This window comes from Parus major, chromosome 4A, assembly GCF_001522545.3.
Source record: "Parus major isolate Abel chromosome 4A, Parus_major1.1, whole genome shotgun sequence".
Lineage (NCBI taxonomy): Eukaryota > Metazoa > Chordata > Aves > Passeriformes > Paridae > Parus > Parus major.
This window is the reverse complement of record NC_031772.1, coordinates 832608-849280: the sequence shown is the minus strand read 5'-3', so window position 1 is coordinate 849280 and position 16673 is coordinate 832608. Positions and strand designations below refer to the sequence as shown.

The 16673-nt window shown below is 46.6% G+C and overlaps 1 protein-coding gene across 1 annotated transcript in view; it reads left to right on the top strand.

Moving 5' to 3' along the window:
- The window catches only part of MCF2 (MCF.2 cell line derived transforming sequence), a 46315-nt gene that overhangs the window by 26450 nt on the left and 3192 nt on the right, over positions 1 to 16673 (top strand). Inside the window, exons 14-29 of the mRNA XM_033514142.1 lie at positions 661 to 749; positions 1307 to 1395; positions 1617 to 1683; positions 3375 to 3490; positions 3603 to 3672; positions 3987 to 4079; positions 4401 to 4493; positions 5423 to 5548; positions 6297 to 6518; positions 9975 to 10067; positions 10356 to 10434; positions 10950 to 11010; positions 11360 to 11466; positions 11541 to 11653; positions 11916 to 12028; positions 13411 to 13511. Coding sequence (XP_033370033.1) covers positions 661 to 749; positions 1307 to 1395; positions 1617 to 1683; positions 3375 to 3490; positions 3603 to 3672; positions 3987 to 4079; positions 4401 to 4493; positions 5423 to 5548; positions 6297 to 6518; positions 9975 to 10067; positions 10356 to 10434; positions 10950 to 11010; positions 11360 to 11466; positions 11541 to 11653; positions 11916 to 12028; positions 13411 to 13511 — 1632 coding nt within the window. The remainder of the gene's footprint in view (positions 1 to 660; positions 750 to 1306; positions 1396 to 1616; positions 1684 to 3374; positions 3491 to 3602; positions 3673 to 3986; positions 4080 to 4400; positions 4494 to 5422; positions 5549 to 6296; positions 6519 to 9974; positions 10068 to 10355; positions 10435 to 10949; positions 11011 to 11359; positions 11467 to 11540; positions 11654 to 11915; positions 12029 to 13410; positions 13512 to 16673) is intronic.

Genomic DNA, 16673 nt, shown 5'->3' with positions numbered 1-16673 from the left:
TGGTCACTGCAGCTCTCACAGCTGCCCCAGCTGCAGATGTGCTCTCCACACCAGTTTGCCCTCAGAGCCTCCCCTGGACTCTCTCCAGCATTGTCCACATTCTTCTTACAGAGTATTTCAGTGATGTCATACAACTCATTGGAGAGATTGAGGCTTTGTTTTTGAGCTTCCAGGTTACCTCTGTAGCTCAATTACAGCTTGTAATTATTTACTGACAATATCAATAAATTTGTGCAAGATGGAGAAACAGTTTATTACAGCTGAGCATCTTTCCCTACATTCATAAAAGGACCTTAAAACAGTGTCCTAGTAAGGGATGTTCTTTTTTGTAGATTATTTGCTTTTATTGTTTTTGCTGTTATCATATACTTGGGCTTCAGAGACTTTGTTAGGTTTTGGTTACTGTGTTCCCTTAGTGGGCATTTTGTTTTTTCTAAATATTTGTACTTTATGGCCTTTATGACCATCTGATGTGCTGTGTGGAATCAGTATTGTTTGGGATAAATACCCTTTATTTTGTCAGCTGCTATTAGTAGGAGCTAACTAATTATTTATTCTTAAAGTGTATCCCATTTTTCTTCCTGATTTATCAGTTTCTGTCTGAAGAATCTCCTTCACTCTAGATCTACATTATGTAACTCTGCTTTTTTTCTACCCAAGGTGTAGATTTTAATTCCAGTTTGAAATTTTCATTTGATCTCTCTCTCCCTGGGAAGAAAACTTCAAGAAAAACTCCAAGTTCTCGCAAGGTAAAAATTATTCATGAAATCTGAATCAGTTTTATACACACAAAAACTGAAACTGCTCTGAAGTTTGGATTTGGAGATGGTCTCTTTATTTTCCTTTTCCTCTTAAAAAAATCAAGCAAAGCCAAACCCTCTTATATCCATGTGGCTTAGTTGGATTAATCCAACACCTGAGCTCTATCTTGATTGATTTTCCAATATCCAGATACCAATTTCCTGTGTGTTATTCCCTGAGCTTATTTCTTACATAACAGAGGTGTGTATTAGGAAATATCCCCATCCTCAGATATTTCCCCTGTGGAAACTCTTCTCTGGCCTCTTCACTAATGAATTATGTCGCCAGTGTTTTCAGATTTTATGTAGCAGAGTAATTTCTGGGAAAATGTGGCTACCCATTCCGTGTTTTTTCCTGTTAAGGTTTGCTGCCCCAGGGTTGTTCTAAGGAAGCTCATTTCATCCTTCCCCAAAGAGTTTCCTGGCTGGCACCAGGGGCTGGGCTCCTCCTGCCCCTGCAGGGCCCTTCCTGCAGCTCTTCCCAGTGCATCCCCTTTCTCTTCCAGATCGAAGTCATGCACGACTACCAGGAGAAGCGGAATTCCTTGCAGTATTTTATTTCAGACAGTGATGACAGCTTAGATATACTGAAAGGGTAAGCACTCACCCCATTTGCATGACCTAAACTGCTGTTCATTTCTGGCCAGTCCTTGCCCCATCCCTGTGCTCTTCCAGCCTGTCCCAGGTGAGGTCTCTTGTGCTTTTACCTCTTGGTTATTGATGCTATCACACATTTTGGGCTCCTTGGCCTGCACTGATCACCTGTGGGGCTTTTTATTGACCTGAAAATAATACACTTCTATTTTTTTATTTTAGTCATGTCATAAATGAGCTTATAGAAACAGAGAGAGTGTATGTGGAGGAACTCTTCACTGTTTTGACGGTGAGTGACTTCTCCAGGTTGCTTGTTACAGTTCCCTGTACAGTTCCCTGTGAATTTGTGACTACAAAAGGGCACCTGCCACTGTCAAACTGAGCAAAGATGTGACAGGGCAGCCTTCCACCAGACTGCCAGATCCCAATCTAGTCAGAAATGCTCCAGTTTGCTCTTTAGGTTTTCTTTGTTGGAGGCATCTGCAGGAGCAGTTGGTGTCAGGATGAGCTTTTCATCGACAACAAAGGAGAATCCTTCTGTTTGTACACAAAAGCATTGGTAATTAGCCTTAGCAGGGCCTGTAAAATATACAAAAAGCTGTTTCTTTTTACAGTTCTCTAATTTCCTTTACCTTTAGGAAACAAAAGGAAACAGCTTGTGTTTTATCCTTGGGAGAATTCTGTCTCAATACTATGAAGTTCGTGACTGTATGAAGCACATTACTTTTGAAAGCAGATAATGATTTCTCATACTGTCATTTACACATTAGTACTTTATTCCAAAATAACTCTTGCTGATGGCCAAAACAAGTTGGCTGTTAAATAGCTCCCCCCTGTCACATTTCTCTCACCCAGGAGCAAGCAGGATATAAATCTGTTGGACTGCAGGTAGTTACACATAATTTCCCTGCACTGATTGGGTTTTTTGTTAAACCACTCTCTGTGATGAAGCACTTGGCAGGTACACAGATTTATGGCTATGCACATCGAGTCTAGATAGAGAAAAATGGACAGATTGACTTCAGTATTCTGGAAATAGAATTTCCTTTAAAGAGGGAAGCCTGCTTGCTGGCCTTAAATAAAAATGACTAATTGTCCAGATACTTATCATCTATTGCATCCTTAATCAACTACAAAATGCCTGCTTAATACAAGGAATATTGATTCCAAGCACAGTGAGTGTGAGAGATTAGTTTGGAAAGGCAGAGGAGATGTGCTGTACATACTGAACACATTTGCTGCTCATGTAGAAGGGCCTCAGTCCTTGGAGAGCAGCAGGGCCAGCCTGAGCTGTGGCTGGTGGCATTCCTGGGGGCTCTGCAGTGCCTCCTCCCTGCTCTGCAGTTAGGAAATCTGCCATACCTGCTGCCCTGATGGGCTGTTACTCTGGGGAGCTGTACACTCTTCCCCAGTTCCACCCAACAATTTGTATTTCAGTGCTGTCCCTTCCATCTCCTCCCCAGTCTGGGAGCCTGGAAGTGATTTCAGGGGGCAAGTGGAGCCTCAGAATCCAGAATTCTGAAGCATTGAGCAAGACCCTAGTGCTCAGCATGTCTTGTGCAAGGGCAAAGAGCCCATTGATTTTTGATTTGATCTCCAGCTGTGTCTGGTTTGTAGCTCACTCTGGCACTGGTTCTGGCTGGGCTGTGTGGGGCTGCACACACACACTGCCACTGCCATGACCCACACAAGCACTCCTGTGCCTCCTCTCCTGCAGCCAGGCTGATTTGCCTTTGGAGAATTGGGAGCATCTCTGCAGTGCTGCCAGCCCCACGGGAGCTGTCCCTCACCATTTCCTTTGGGACCACAGCCCCGTGTGCCCAGGGGGGCTGAAAGACAGGGATTGAGAGACCAAAAACAGGGAGTAAAGGGATGTTGCACTTGGAAACAAGAGATCATACTGAAAGTGTGTTCATGTCCCCTTTTCATCTGCCTTTGAGGAGATGGCAGCTGAGTGATGAGCCCTTTTTCATCTGGCAGGGCTACAGAGCTGAGATGGATAATCCTGCCATGCTCATGCTCCTGCCCCCCGTGCTGAGGAACAGGAAGGACGTGCTCTTTGGAAACATGCCCGAGATCTACGACTTCCACAACAAGTATGGTGCTGCTGTGTTCCCCTTTTATCACACTGATCCCTGGGAATGCTGGAATACCCAACCCTCACCTGGCTCACTGCTGCCTTTCTGTCCCTTCTCCCATCTCTTGCAGAATCTTCCTGCACAGTTTGGAAAACTGCCTGGGAGCACCTGAGAGAGTGGGATGTTGTTTCCTAGACAGGGTGGGTGAATCATTTTCACGTAGAAAGCAGACTGCAGGTCAGTGTTTCTCCTGGTGTGTGGCACTCTGCAGCACCTCGGTGGTGTTGGTTGAGTGAGAGGCTCCTGCCCCTCAGGGCCAGCAGAGATGGGGCAGAGCAGGCACTGTGGGACCAGCTGTGATCCCCAGCTGTGCTTTGCTCACCCAGACTCGCTCACTTCTGGGCACTAAAGCTGGCAGCAGAGCTGAAAGCACACGTGTTCTGGCACTGGCCTCGTTTGCTGCCCGGCAGGGTTGGGTCCCTGGGGGTGACTTGGCTCTTGGCTTGCCTTGCAGCGGGAGGATTTCCAGATGTATGAGAAGTACTGCCAGAACAAGCCCCGCTCCGAGTCCCTGTGGAGGCAGTGCTCCGAGAGCGCCTTCTTCCAGGTGAGCTGCTGCTTCTACCTGGGCAGGCACCACTGGGGGACTTGTCCTAGATCCCCTCCTCGAGAAGCCACAGTTCTCCTGCATTTTGGTTGGTGTTGTGTGAAAAAGCACCCTAAATTCTCACAAAAAGGGATGCTGGAGGTTCTGGTACCCCAGGAGTGCAGATCCACTCGTGTTATTCTGCAGGGTGTTATAACATTTCTTTAGTTGTAGGTACCATTCAACACTTTGACATGAAATCTTTGAAGTCCTCAAACCCCACGGTGGTGCTGTTGGAATAACTACTTACAGATGGTGCAAAACTTGAATTCTGTGTTCCAGGAATGCCAAAGAAAATTAGAACACAAACTGGGGCTGGATTCCTATCTGCTCAAACCGGTGCAGCGCCTGACAAAATACCAGTTACTTCTGAAGGTATTTCATGTTCTGCTTTCAAAGGGCATCAGCAGATAGATTAGATTGGTTTTATTTATCAATTAAAGGTTACCTGTAAATCAGCACCAAGCTTTGGATGACATATTGTTTATCTTGGCCTCTCCTGAAGCGAATTTCAGTGAAGATGAATGTTCACACACCTGAAAAAGGAACAAGTGCTTTTAACAGCCCATTTTTTAAGGACAGACTGTTTAAATCTGTTCAGAGATACAGAATTACAGAAGCATTTGTAAGAAAACCGAGCTGAAGTTGATCATGGGAATCAAATGAATGAAATATATTGTTGCATCTCTTCTTCTCCTCAGGTGTTGATAGCACCTGTAATCTTTAATGCAATTATTCTTGTGTCCCCTATCTGAGGCAGGGCAGTGCTGTTATTCTCACTTTGGAAGGCAGGAATAACACTTGGTACCTTCTAGCCTCGTGAATGTGTACACATGCAGCTGTAGGTGGGCACAGGAGATTTGAAATGAAACTAATTTTATCTCAGTGGTAAAATTCTGTCTTCCATTTACTGACTTGAAGGCTCTGGATTTTATAAATTCTGTTCTTTGTGTCTGCCAGTCTGAAGACAGTCATCTGCTGCAAGCTAATGAAAAACCCCAGCCTTATTTGCCATATCTTACCAGGCAGGAAAACACAAGACAAAGGAATCAGAGGAATGTGATGCTGCTCTATGCTGACACCACCTTAAGGAAACACATTAAAAATAGGCCATCCCTCCTTGACCTGTTCCACGCCTCATACTGACTGTACTTTAGAGGGAGCCTTTTTTCCTTTTCCCTTTCTCAGTGACATGAAAAAAGAAACTCGGTGTAGGTCACTTCTGGGCACTGGAAACTTCAGGCAAGGTGGAAAAATCTGCTTTGTTCAAGTGCAAACACGTGCTCTCCTATTTCTATTTTCAGGAGCTGCTAAAGTACAGCACGAGCTGTGATGGAGTTCAGGAACTTCAAGAAGCTCTGGTTGCGATGCTGGATTTGCTGAAGTCAGTCAATGACTCCATGCATCAGATTTCAATCACAGGATACGATGTGAGTAGCTCTGAGCAATGAGAGCCCTTGCACAAGGCTGGGTGGTGTTCTGGGAATGGATGGTGTCCACAATGTGTGAGCTGAGTTCTAGCCCAGAACAGTTTCCAAGGGAATGGGCTCAGGGAGCCCTCACAGGTGACAATCTTCCTTCTGATTCCAGGGCTTTGGGAATATCCAGAGCCACACGGTGCCCACACTTTGCCACCTTGTGGTTTTCTGCAGTAATTTTCCAGTGTGCCCCTTTGTGTTCTCATGGCTGAGCTAATAACTCACCTGGGGTGTTTTCATAGCATTTCCCATTCAGTGCTTAGCAAACAACTCTGAGGCTGATTCTGAGCCTTTCCCATTGCAGTGCTTGTCTTGCCTTGGCTTTCAGGGAAGCTGCTGGTCCCAGGCCTGGCCTCTTGGAGAATTCTATCTTCTGAGACTCAGTTCAGGCTCAAATCTCACTTCCCTGTCCCAGAGCTCTCAAAGTGCACTTCCATAGGAGCTGGATGGTTTTCTGTTATTTTTAGTTCTTCCAGTTTCTGACTTTCTAAACTCGCTGCAGCCCTGCATGAGACCTGTGCTTATCCCCTGGCACCAGGTCATCACTCCCAAAAGATCCTCTGATCCTTCTGGGAAGACCTATTCTTAGAGGGACGTGCCTTGGAACAGAGTCCCCTGTGTCCCATCATTGTTTGCAGAGTCCTCTTACGTCTTAATTGACGTCTCTTTCTTCCTTTTTTGTTTGTCACGCTGTCCCCAGGGTGACCTGAGCGAACTGGGGAAGGTATTGATGCAGGGATCTTTCAGTGTTTGGACAGGACACCGAAAAGGGCCAACAAAAATGAAGGATCTGGCCAGGTTCAAGCCCATGCAGAGGCACCTGTTTCTGTATGAGAAAGCCTTGGTCTTCTGCAAGAAGCGAGAGGAGCACGGAGATGGATATGACAAAACCTCATCTTACAGCTTTAAGCACTTTCTGAAAGTAAGGAGTTGATATTTTTATTTATGAAAGTAAGGATGTTTTACACAGCCATGTACATTGCAGAGCAGGAACTGCAGAGCCAGAGGGGATTTTTTTCTCTGACTTGGTGGCTCATCTGCTGCTGCTGAGGGCTGTGATGCCTGGCAGGGATGTGCCATATCCATGGAAGGCTGTTGGATAACTCTGACCATATCCATGGAAGGCTGTTGGNTCTGACCATATCCATGGAAGGCTGTTGGATAACTCTGACCATATCCATGGAAGGCTGTTGGTTGGGTGAACTCTGAGGACCCCCAGAGCTGAGACAGCAGCTGGGAGAGCCCCTGGACTGGGAGTCAGGGCTGTGACTGTGCCAGGGAAATGGAGCTGTGCCAGTGCCAGGGGTACAGATGTGCTGGTCTCCTGCTCCAGTCTGTTCCAGGAGTGCCTGAGGCTGTGGAAGGGCACTGTGTCTTCCCCAGCCCACCTGGGAGAGCAGGGGGCTCCTCCTGGCCCAGGGAGGCTCCTAGGGCAGGCTCTGTTCTCCTGAGCCCTGTTTCCCACCCCCAGGAGGATGCAGGGTTAACTCCTCTTCCTCCCCATTCCCTTCTCCTTTGGCAGGCTCCAACTGCAGCTGAAAGGACAATTATCAGATGACAAGGGTAGCCTATGGCAAATTGTGAGGGATGTAAACAACTGTCCCAACCCTATAAATGCTAACTATTATCAATAAAATTCCCAAAGTGCTGCTCTAAAAGAGGCCACCTGGCACACTGCATGTGATGAGCAGTTCTAATATCAGCATTTTCTCCTCAGTGCTCTTGTTTTTCTTGAAAAATGGAAGGCCATAGGGGTATATTTTATATTGGGAACACTGAGAACCTGCAGGCAGAGCAGATCCCTGCTGCAGGTCCCTGCTCTCAGTGGGGTCTGGGGAGGGATTTGCCAGAAGTTGTCAGAAAACAGAGTAACAGCAGAGAAGTCTGTTCAGCTCTGGTGCATGTTACAAATGATGTAATAAAAGCAAGTCTCAGGCCATATGCTCTGGTACCCAGTGTTTTCCCCAAGAAGCATCATTTTCTTTCTGGAGAGCTTGTTTCCCCTGCAGGGCTTGTTTTACCATGCCTGCTTTTGAAAGGACTGAAGAGTTGTCAGGGGGAAGTGCAGCTCAGGGGAGAAAATCCCAGGCTCAGGAGTCCAGACAATGTGTCCACAGGTTTCCTTTGCCTCGAGAGGACTCATTTTCCAGTTGTTTGGTTTGACACAGAGGGTGGACCTAGAGAATCTGTGGATGTGACAGGATTACATCTGCTCACCTATGTTTGAGAATTGCTGTACTGAGAGCAAAAGCCTGTTTCTGGAGCTTGACATTTATTTGATTTGTAATCACAGACACTGATAGTGGAAAAGACCTCTGAGATCACAGAGTCCAGCTGTTAAACCAGCACTGCCAAATCCACCACTAAACCACGTCCCTAAATATCAGGAAATTATTTTTCTTTGCAGCAATGTGTTTTGGGGATTCAGGATTGAAATGAGCTGTTGGGTAGATGCTGTGTAACAAATCATCCATAAAACAAACAAAAGAAACCCTCAGGATGATGTTCTGCATCCTGAGTGGTAAATACCTCTTCAGGTGAGTCAGTGACCCAGAGGATGCCAGGTAGATCTGCCTGGTGCCAGGTGGAAGCTGATGCAGGTGAGCACCATCCCAGAACTTTGCACTAAGCCAGCTTTGGCTGCACTGCAGTGATCCAGCAGCTGACAGTAAATCCTGGGCAGGGAGAGGAAATGGAATTTTAAAATCCACTGACCTGAATGAACAGACCTTAAATCTGTCTCTTCCTGGCACTTGTTCTTTGCATCACCTTAGTAGATCATCTACAATTTCTAATATCTTGAAGCCTGGGCAGTTTTGTGGGAGCCTCTATAAATTGCCAAGGTAAACAAGAGGCACAGAGCTGGGAATTGCAGTGCTGGGATGAGGTGCTCTCTAGGCTGCCCTTCCAAGAGCTTTCATCAATTTTAAGTTTTTATAAAATTAAAGCAGAGGCTCATCCAGCTTTCTGAAGGGGAAATGGCCTCAAGTTTTCCCAGGGGGGTTGAGTTGGCTGTGAGGTGTGGCCAGGCACTGGCACAGCTGCCCAGGACAGGGGGTCCCCATCCCTGGAGGGATTTAAAGGCACGTGGATGTGGCACTTGGGGACAGGGGTTCGTGGTGGCCTTGGCAGGGCTGAGGGAATGGTTGGTGTTGGGTCTTTTCCAGCCTAAATGTTTCTATGATGTCAAAATCAGCTTGGTTGCTGCTCCCTGAGGCTGTTCATGTCCCTGCAAAGGGGCACCAGCACGTGAAGCAGTTGGAACAGAACATTTGTCCATGGTACCTACTCTGTAAATCATCAAAGTCTTTCAGAACAAAAGCTCTGGGCACACACATATTATCAAGGGGGAACAGCAGTGTTGAGCAGATGTTATTTTTAAGGTTTTGTTTGTGTTTATAGTGGATTTGTCTAATCCAGTCTGTGTGAATAATTTATGATAGATGATACCTTTATTATTACATCTGTTCCAAAACATGCAAGTGAGATACCTGAGCTATTTTTGAGCATCCTTTAATCAGTGAATAATTGCCAGCAAACCCTGCTTTAAGGGAGAGGATGGTTCATGTGGTATCAGGTATCACAGCAATCTTCATGGCCTCACCAGGAGGGAGGTCAGGGGTCTCCTGTTGCTGAAGGTTTCTTGTCTCTAATCATGGTTTAAGCTTGGTTCAGGTGGGTCACATTGTGCAGATCCTGAAGGATTTGGGCCTTTGGTGTTTTCATCCAAACTATCAAAAGTAGTTGCTGGTAATGAGTAAAGCACAATTCAACTTCCAGCCTGCACGTGTCCTGGAGGCCAGGCTTGGGGCAGCTCAGGCTGTACCCAAAAATTAACCCTCCTTTTGGAAAGAAGGGCTCATTCTTCCTAGGGTGCTGTCACCACTGCAGGGATGGTCAGGGGGCAAAAGGCATTGAACTCAAACTCCTGAAGGAGCTAAAGGCTTCACAAATGGGTTTGAAAGATCACTGGCAAAAGGAAACAAAGCATTCAGTGAGTGAGTAAAGAATAATATGGCAGAAATAATGTATGTGGACAAATAATGTGTCATTTATGTATTTATAAATCTTCATGTGCCAAATCTGAGAAATTCTGTGCTGAAAGAGGCAGCTGAGCTGATGCTTCAGTTAGTTCTACTGATTCCCAAATGAAAACTTCCCAAAGGTCCATTGATTTGTTTTGGAAAGCTTATCCAAAATGCAGCTGATAGAAAGTCAGGAGGGATGAGACAGATAATGACTTTCAGTTGCTACTTAAATTAAAATTGTTGAAACATGTTAAAGTCAGTGAAAACAGGTTTAACTTGCTGTCAAAAGTCTGGATTCCTGGGGAAGAGGGAGCTTTGTGTTCTGTTTAATTTTTTGTTTGGATTTGCAGATGAATGCAGTTGGAATAACAGAGAATGTGAAAGGAGATCATCGGAAGTTTGAGATCTGGTACAGCGGGCGAGAAGAGGTCTATGTGGTGCAGGTTTGTAGCTTCAGAAATCTGGGGATTTGCACATCCTCAGAGCAGAAGGAAGAAAATGTCTCACTGATCTTTATGGCTGTAGTGATAGCTCTACAATTTCCACTCTGCCTTGTCTGGATGTGATGGGAATCATCAATTTTAAAAGATTAAGACTGTTTAAAATTTAGTAGTAGCTTTGGGAAAAAAAGAGGATTTCAGATAATTATGGCATAGAAAAGTAAGATTTTATTCCTACATTATAATGGATGACTCTTAATTCAAAATTCAGACAATTTTCTCTTCTTCCAGGCCCAAACAGTAGATCTGAAAATGGCATGGTTGAATGAAATAAGAAAAATTTTGTTCAAGCAGCAAGAGCTTATAAAAGGTACATTTGATCAATTTTTCTGTGACTGACTCTGAAGCAGAAGCTTTCCTATTGTCCCATTGCTGATCCAAGTCCACTAATTCTCACTGGAGAATTGATTTTTAGGAGCCTGGTAGCAAAACTCTGGAGTGAGGCCTTACATTGCAGGGAAATAACATAACTTGGAGTAAAAACAGGCTGCTCATGTGAAAATAGATCACAGAAGTACATTTTTCTGGTTGTCATTACCTTGGGGATTATTTCACATTTGTTATCATAGGTTTAATTCAAGATACATAACAGATGCCTAATTTTAAGCATATTATGATCCTCAGTAGCATGCTGAGTGTTGGATTTGTGCTAACATTCCTCCTTAATCATAACTAAGCCTGTCCTTTGCAGGAGCCCACAGGTGTGTTTTTCTCTGAACAGAAATCAGTAGGGTTGTACAAAAGGTCTAATTTTCAAGGTAATGCTTCAAGTGTGAGAGTTGCTATTAAAGAAGTGTGTTTTGTCTGTGCTTGCCCTGGCAGCAGTGGAGAAGCAGCAGCCTGGCTCGTGCTCGGAGCTCCCGCTGTCCTCACAGCTGGGTGACAGGTGAGTGCCAGGCTGGCACCCAGTGCCATCCCTGGGCAGGGGACAGCAGGGCTGTGCTGCTGGGGACGGGGGCTGTGAGGGGCACCCTGGAGCCTGGCAGCTCCAGCTGAGCTGCAGCTCCTCTGCAGACAGAGACAGAGCAAAGCCAGGGCTCTAACTCAGGGGAGAGACACTGCAGCAACTCCCTTCCCTCTCCCAAAGAGATTGAGAACCCGGCACTAAGTCCTTACTCTTCCCAGAAACATGCAGTAAGAGGTACCAGTATTATTTCTGACCCTATTTAACAAAACCTTAGGGAGTTTGTGTGAAGTAAAGGCAGGATTTTTTTGTTATTTTTGTACCTGTTCAGGAAGCAGCAGAGAGCCTCCATCAGCTCCGAAGAGAACGACTCGGAGCGCACCAGCCCGGTGATGCTGGACAGTGGGCTGGTGTCCCCCCAGAACAAACCCCACAGAAGTATGGCCCCTTCCCTCCCTCTGGGGCCCTCCTGTGCCTCTGGGCTCCAGGCTGAGCCCCACGCTCTCTTGCAGGCTGGCCAGGAATGTCCCAGTCGCTGGAAATCTGCGAGGGGCTGGAGGAGTGGTCGGGCCACCAGTACCTCTCCAACTGCTCAGACACCGAGGAGGAGGACGGGAACCAGCTGGTGGGTGTAGCTGGGATAACCTCAGAGCCTGGGGGGTCTCACCCTGCCGTGTTCTCCTTACTGGATCATGGCTGTGTCTTGTCTGAGTCTCTCAGAATTTCCATATTGAGGTTTGGGGAATGAGAAGGTGTCCCAGCCACAGTTTCTTGAAATAATTTTAAATAAGGTGGCTGGTAGGGCTCTGTCACCTTCCCTGCAGCAGTCAGAAATCACAGCTGCATGATATGAAATGCAGCTAAATAAGTTTTTCTCTCTACCACAGTCTCCAGGAAAATACAAAGCCCTTGCAGACTGCAAGAGGAGAGGATCAGAGGACCTGCTGGTGAAAAACGGGGATGAAATTCAGCTCTTGCATGAAGATGGTGAGGGACAGTGGTAGGTATTTTAGGATTACTTTGCCTTATCTGTAAGGCTTGCAGGGCAGTCCCTTGAAATGTCCCTTGCCTGGTGATACACTCCATGCTCTGAGCTTCAGATCATTCCAGAAAGCTGGAGAATTCATTCTCTTGCCAAGATTAGGTGCCATCCACACTGGCTTGGCCTGGGGAAACAAGTCAGGACTTCCCTTGCCACGGGTCCCTGCGTGGGCTGGGTTTTACCAACACCTTCCCAGCCCCTCTTGCCATGCTCTTCCCACTTCAGATGGTGCCTCCCTTTGCCCAGCTCAGCTCCAGCCTTTGTTCCTCTGGGCTTATTAACAGCCACAGGGAGTAATTACCAGGCATTTTCCTCCCTCAGCCAGCTGTAGGAGTGTTTCCTGGGGTGGCTGCAGACTCTGTTGTGTGTGAACACAACAAGAGAACTCCTCAGAGCTGCTGCTCTGCTGGTGGCTGGGAGCATCCCCTGGGAACACCCCTGAGGCTGCTGCCCCTTGGACCAGCAGTGTCCTCCTCTGGAGGGGCCCTCAGATTTACAGCAAGTTGGCTGAGGTTTCTGGCTCTTTCCAGGATGGTTCTGAGCAGCTCTCATCAGGCAGCTGGGGTAGGAGGGAGCTCAGTGTGCTAAAGCCCCGTCTGGGGTGTGGGAAGGGTGGTGTCAGCAGGAGCCTGTGAATGCACAGATGTCAATGCCCTGTGCAGGATTCCTGGCTGACAGCTACAGCCCTTGCACTTCAAGGGAAATCAGACTAGGATAAAATAGAATATTTCAATTGCAAGGGATCTGCAAGGACCATCTGGTCCCACAGCATTTTGAAAAATTCAGTTTGTTGTTAGCAAAAGCAGATGCAAAGCATCTCAGGTTTGCTGCAAGTTCACCTCTCCTGGGGGCTTCAGCCAGTGCCAGTCAAAGATTTCTCACACCAAGCTTTTTTGTTAGCACAAATTTCACTGCATGAGGGAGACAGAGGGTTGTCATGAGTAAGAGCATGAGTATTTCCAGCTGCCTAAATCTTGGTTTGAATTTGCTTATAGTTCCCTGACTGAAATCATCCCACCAGTCTCAAGAGCAGAGGAGTGAGAAGAATAATTGCCCTTGACTCCTTCAGTAGCCAGTTTTCCTCAGCTGGCATCTCTGGAGGTCTCAGGCAGAATGACTTGACAGGGAGTCCTGTTCTTCATTGTCCAAAGAGGTGTAGGTTTTTAATTAGGTTCCTAAATTTAGGTGGGAAGAATACTTTAAATGTATGGCCAGGTCCTGTTAAAATGCTTCCCTGGTTTGAACAAATTGTTTGGCACCCCCAGCTGTGTAGAATGTGCCCTCACCAAACTGCTTCTGGCTTGGTTGGCTTCTGTTCCTAATGCTGTTGTCATTCCAAGGTTGGTGAAAAACCTAAACAGAAGAAAAGAAGGCTGGATTCCTGTCCACAGTCTGCAGATAGTAGTCGGTGACTGCAGATTTCGGAATGCCAAAGTTGCAGGTATTTGATAGCACGCCTAGCAGAAATATTTCATATCTCAAATCAGGTCTTTTAAGCCATTGGCATTACACTTGATGTACTAAATCTGGCTGCATCTGCCTCTGCTGGAAAAATAGAAAACAAGCAGCTATTCCAAAAAGCCTGCAAAAGTAGTAAATTAAGCTTTTTGTTTGTTTCTTTTTTTAACACTCTAAGACGTTTCTGAGACTTTAGGCACTAGTAAATTAAAACCAAGCATTTAAAAACATAGATTTCATTGCAAGAGCACTGGGTAGAAGACCGGGGAGAAGAGACGGAGTCTGACCAGGGATCCCCGTGCCTGTTTTGCCTCCTCACTGCTGTAGCTCAAACCCCGTGTGAACAGGAGGTACCTAAGCAAAATCCCCTCCTGCTGCAAAAGACATCGTGGCCTGACCCCAGCACTAAAGGCAATACTTCCTCCTTGCTGCCTCACTCCTGCCCTCACTGCTGCCTGCTGGTTAATCCATCCTTAGATAAAGTTTATAACAAACAGGTTTCCAGGTTTCAGCCAAAGGCTTAGAGGCTCCACATCCATGTTTCTCATTTTCTAGCTGTACCTGTACATAGAAATAGATAGGGAAGCATAAGAGATGACACAAGAAAATGCCTTAAGAGCAGCCTGTTGCCCTTTCCACAGCATCACCACAACCATTGTTGCCTCATCACCATGCTGTCCTCTGCAGATGGGAGACCAGGGTTGGAGATGGAACAGCTCAGGAAGCCCACATAGACTTAGCCCATTAAAAAAAATAAAAAATAGTAGTTATGACTGTATGAAGCAAATTTTGCAAGGAGATTTCTCTTTAAATACTTGTTTTGTGTCAGTATCTATTATTTTGATGAACGTGAAGGAAGCCATCTGAAAGGCTTAAAATCCCAGTCAGCTCACAATGGGTTTTTGTATATTTTCAGTGAAATCCTTCCCATACAGGAAGGTATTTTTTATCCCCTTTGTTGGCAGTTGAATTTCACAGGTTGAAGGTTTGCTGACTTTCTGTGAGGGGTAGTTTGCTAACCAATGTTCAGAGTTTACTGGCACCCTGTTTCCAGCTGCAGTAATGGCAACCTTGATCTTCTCTCTGTGTATGGCTACCCCATCTCACCAGGTCCTGTGCAGAAGGGTTTTCCAGCTGGGAAAAAGGGTGCTGGGAAACTTTGAGCTCTGCTTTGCATTGTCAGTGGTCAGATCCCCAAAAACCTAGAGACTGTCAGCTCTAGACTGGTTTATAAAGTTGCTGTGTAGAGGCTGAGGGGAATTGAGGGGTGAAACCACAGAGAACGTCTCCTGTGAGTGCCACAGCAGTGCCCAGGCACTCCAGAGCTGTGTCCCAGGGCTGAGCACACTGAGCCTGTTTTCCCTGTGAAGGTAACTGGTCTCTTGCTGGTTTTGCTCATGCCTGCAGGCCAGAGGCATGATTCCAGTCTTACACACACCCCAGGAAATACTGGGGGCTGATGTAGGATGTTCTCTTGCTGTTTCCTAGAGCTATCCCTAGAGCTTTTCAGCAATGTGTCCTTACAGCCAGGAGCAGCTTGCACTCTGTAAACTGATTTTCATCGAGTCCTTGGCAGTGGTCTGGACTGGGTTCTTTCCTGCTGCTTCAGAAGATGGAGCTCTTGCTCCAGAATAGCAGAGGGAAAATCAAGCCAAGCTCGTGGAGTGAAGTAGGAGCAGGAGGGAGCGTCAGAGCCCTCAGGGATCATGAGCTGCTTGTGCTGAAACGCTGCTTTGCATGTTGGCAGTGTAAAACCGACTCATCTGTGGGATCCCCAAGGGCTTGGGGAGTGTTGGAGTCCCTTCAGTGCTGGGGGAGAGGCAGTTCTGGCATTTTGTGAGAGCAGTGCCTCTCTTGTTGCTCAGCTCCAGGTTCCCCTAATTAAAACTCCATGGCCAGCCACAGAATTTCATAGCAGAATTCATACAAATCTGGGCTTTGGGATGTTTTTCAGGGCAAAGCCTTTAGCTGAATAGAATAAATGGTTCTCTTACCTTCACATTTCTCCTTAGATTTATACTGTGGCCCACCACAGGATGGCTGCTACCTGCATGCCTACAAGCTGTTCCTCTCTCCTCCTGCTAATTAGTCCATAAATATAATAAATTATTATTATTATATGTGTTGAGCCAATACAAATCATAATGAAGTTACAGGGAACATTTTGCTGTCCATTTTAAGTTAGCAGAGGGGTATTTGGTAAATGCTTCATTCCCCAGCTGTTCCAGCTTTGCACATCCACACTTCTCTTGTAAACCTTGGCCTGGATGGAAGCCATGAGGTTCTCTGGGAGAAAGGTGGCTGGCTTGGAGATGGTTTTGAAAATGGGTTTTCCTTCTGATGTGCCTCTAGCTGTAAGGTCTGAGATTAGTCCTTGCTGCTTTCTTCCAAACACATTTATTCTGTCTGCTGTGCAAACCCACCGTGGGTTTTTTTAATGTGCATGGTGAAGGAACAGTTTTCTATTGCAGGTGGTAACATGCAGAGCTCAAAATGAAAATTATTTGGAGAGAGCTGTGCTGAGAAAGAGCAATACTCAGAATGTAGTGCTGAGGCTCACCCCTGTGTGGGTAGTTTCAGCTGCCTTGCAAGTGGTCAGGCATTGCCTGGTTAACTGACTTGGCTTTTCCATGAGTTAACACGGAGATGCAGGATTATCTCTTCATTTCAGGGATGGTTGGGGCTCCAGCATTGCAATCCCAGCTCCTCCTCTGCACTGGAGCAGGAGACAAAACAGTTCTGTACATCCCTGGGTGGCCAGTGTGCCAGGGACCACACTTGGCAGCCCTGGCAGCTCTGTGGCAGTGCAGAGAAGGGATCTCAGCTCTCAGCTGCCCTGCAGCACCCATGGCAGGGCTTGGAACCAGGTTATTTTTGGAGTCTCTTCCTGCCCAGGGTGGGCACAGGCTCCTGTTCTACATGCCAGACTCTCTCCCAGTTTCTTTAACATCCCACTTGCCAAATTCTCTCTTCCAAGCCTTAGGGGGATTCCCTGTGCCTGCTCTCCATGCCTGATAAAGCTGAGCAAAGGTTTCCCCCCACTCACACTGCCTGAAGGACTGAGCTTGCATGTCCTGTGTCATCTCTGGCCAGGGCACTGGGGACTGTCCTGTGTCCCCTCTGGCCAGGGCACTGGGGACTGTCC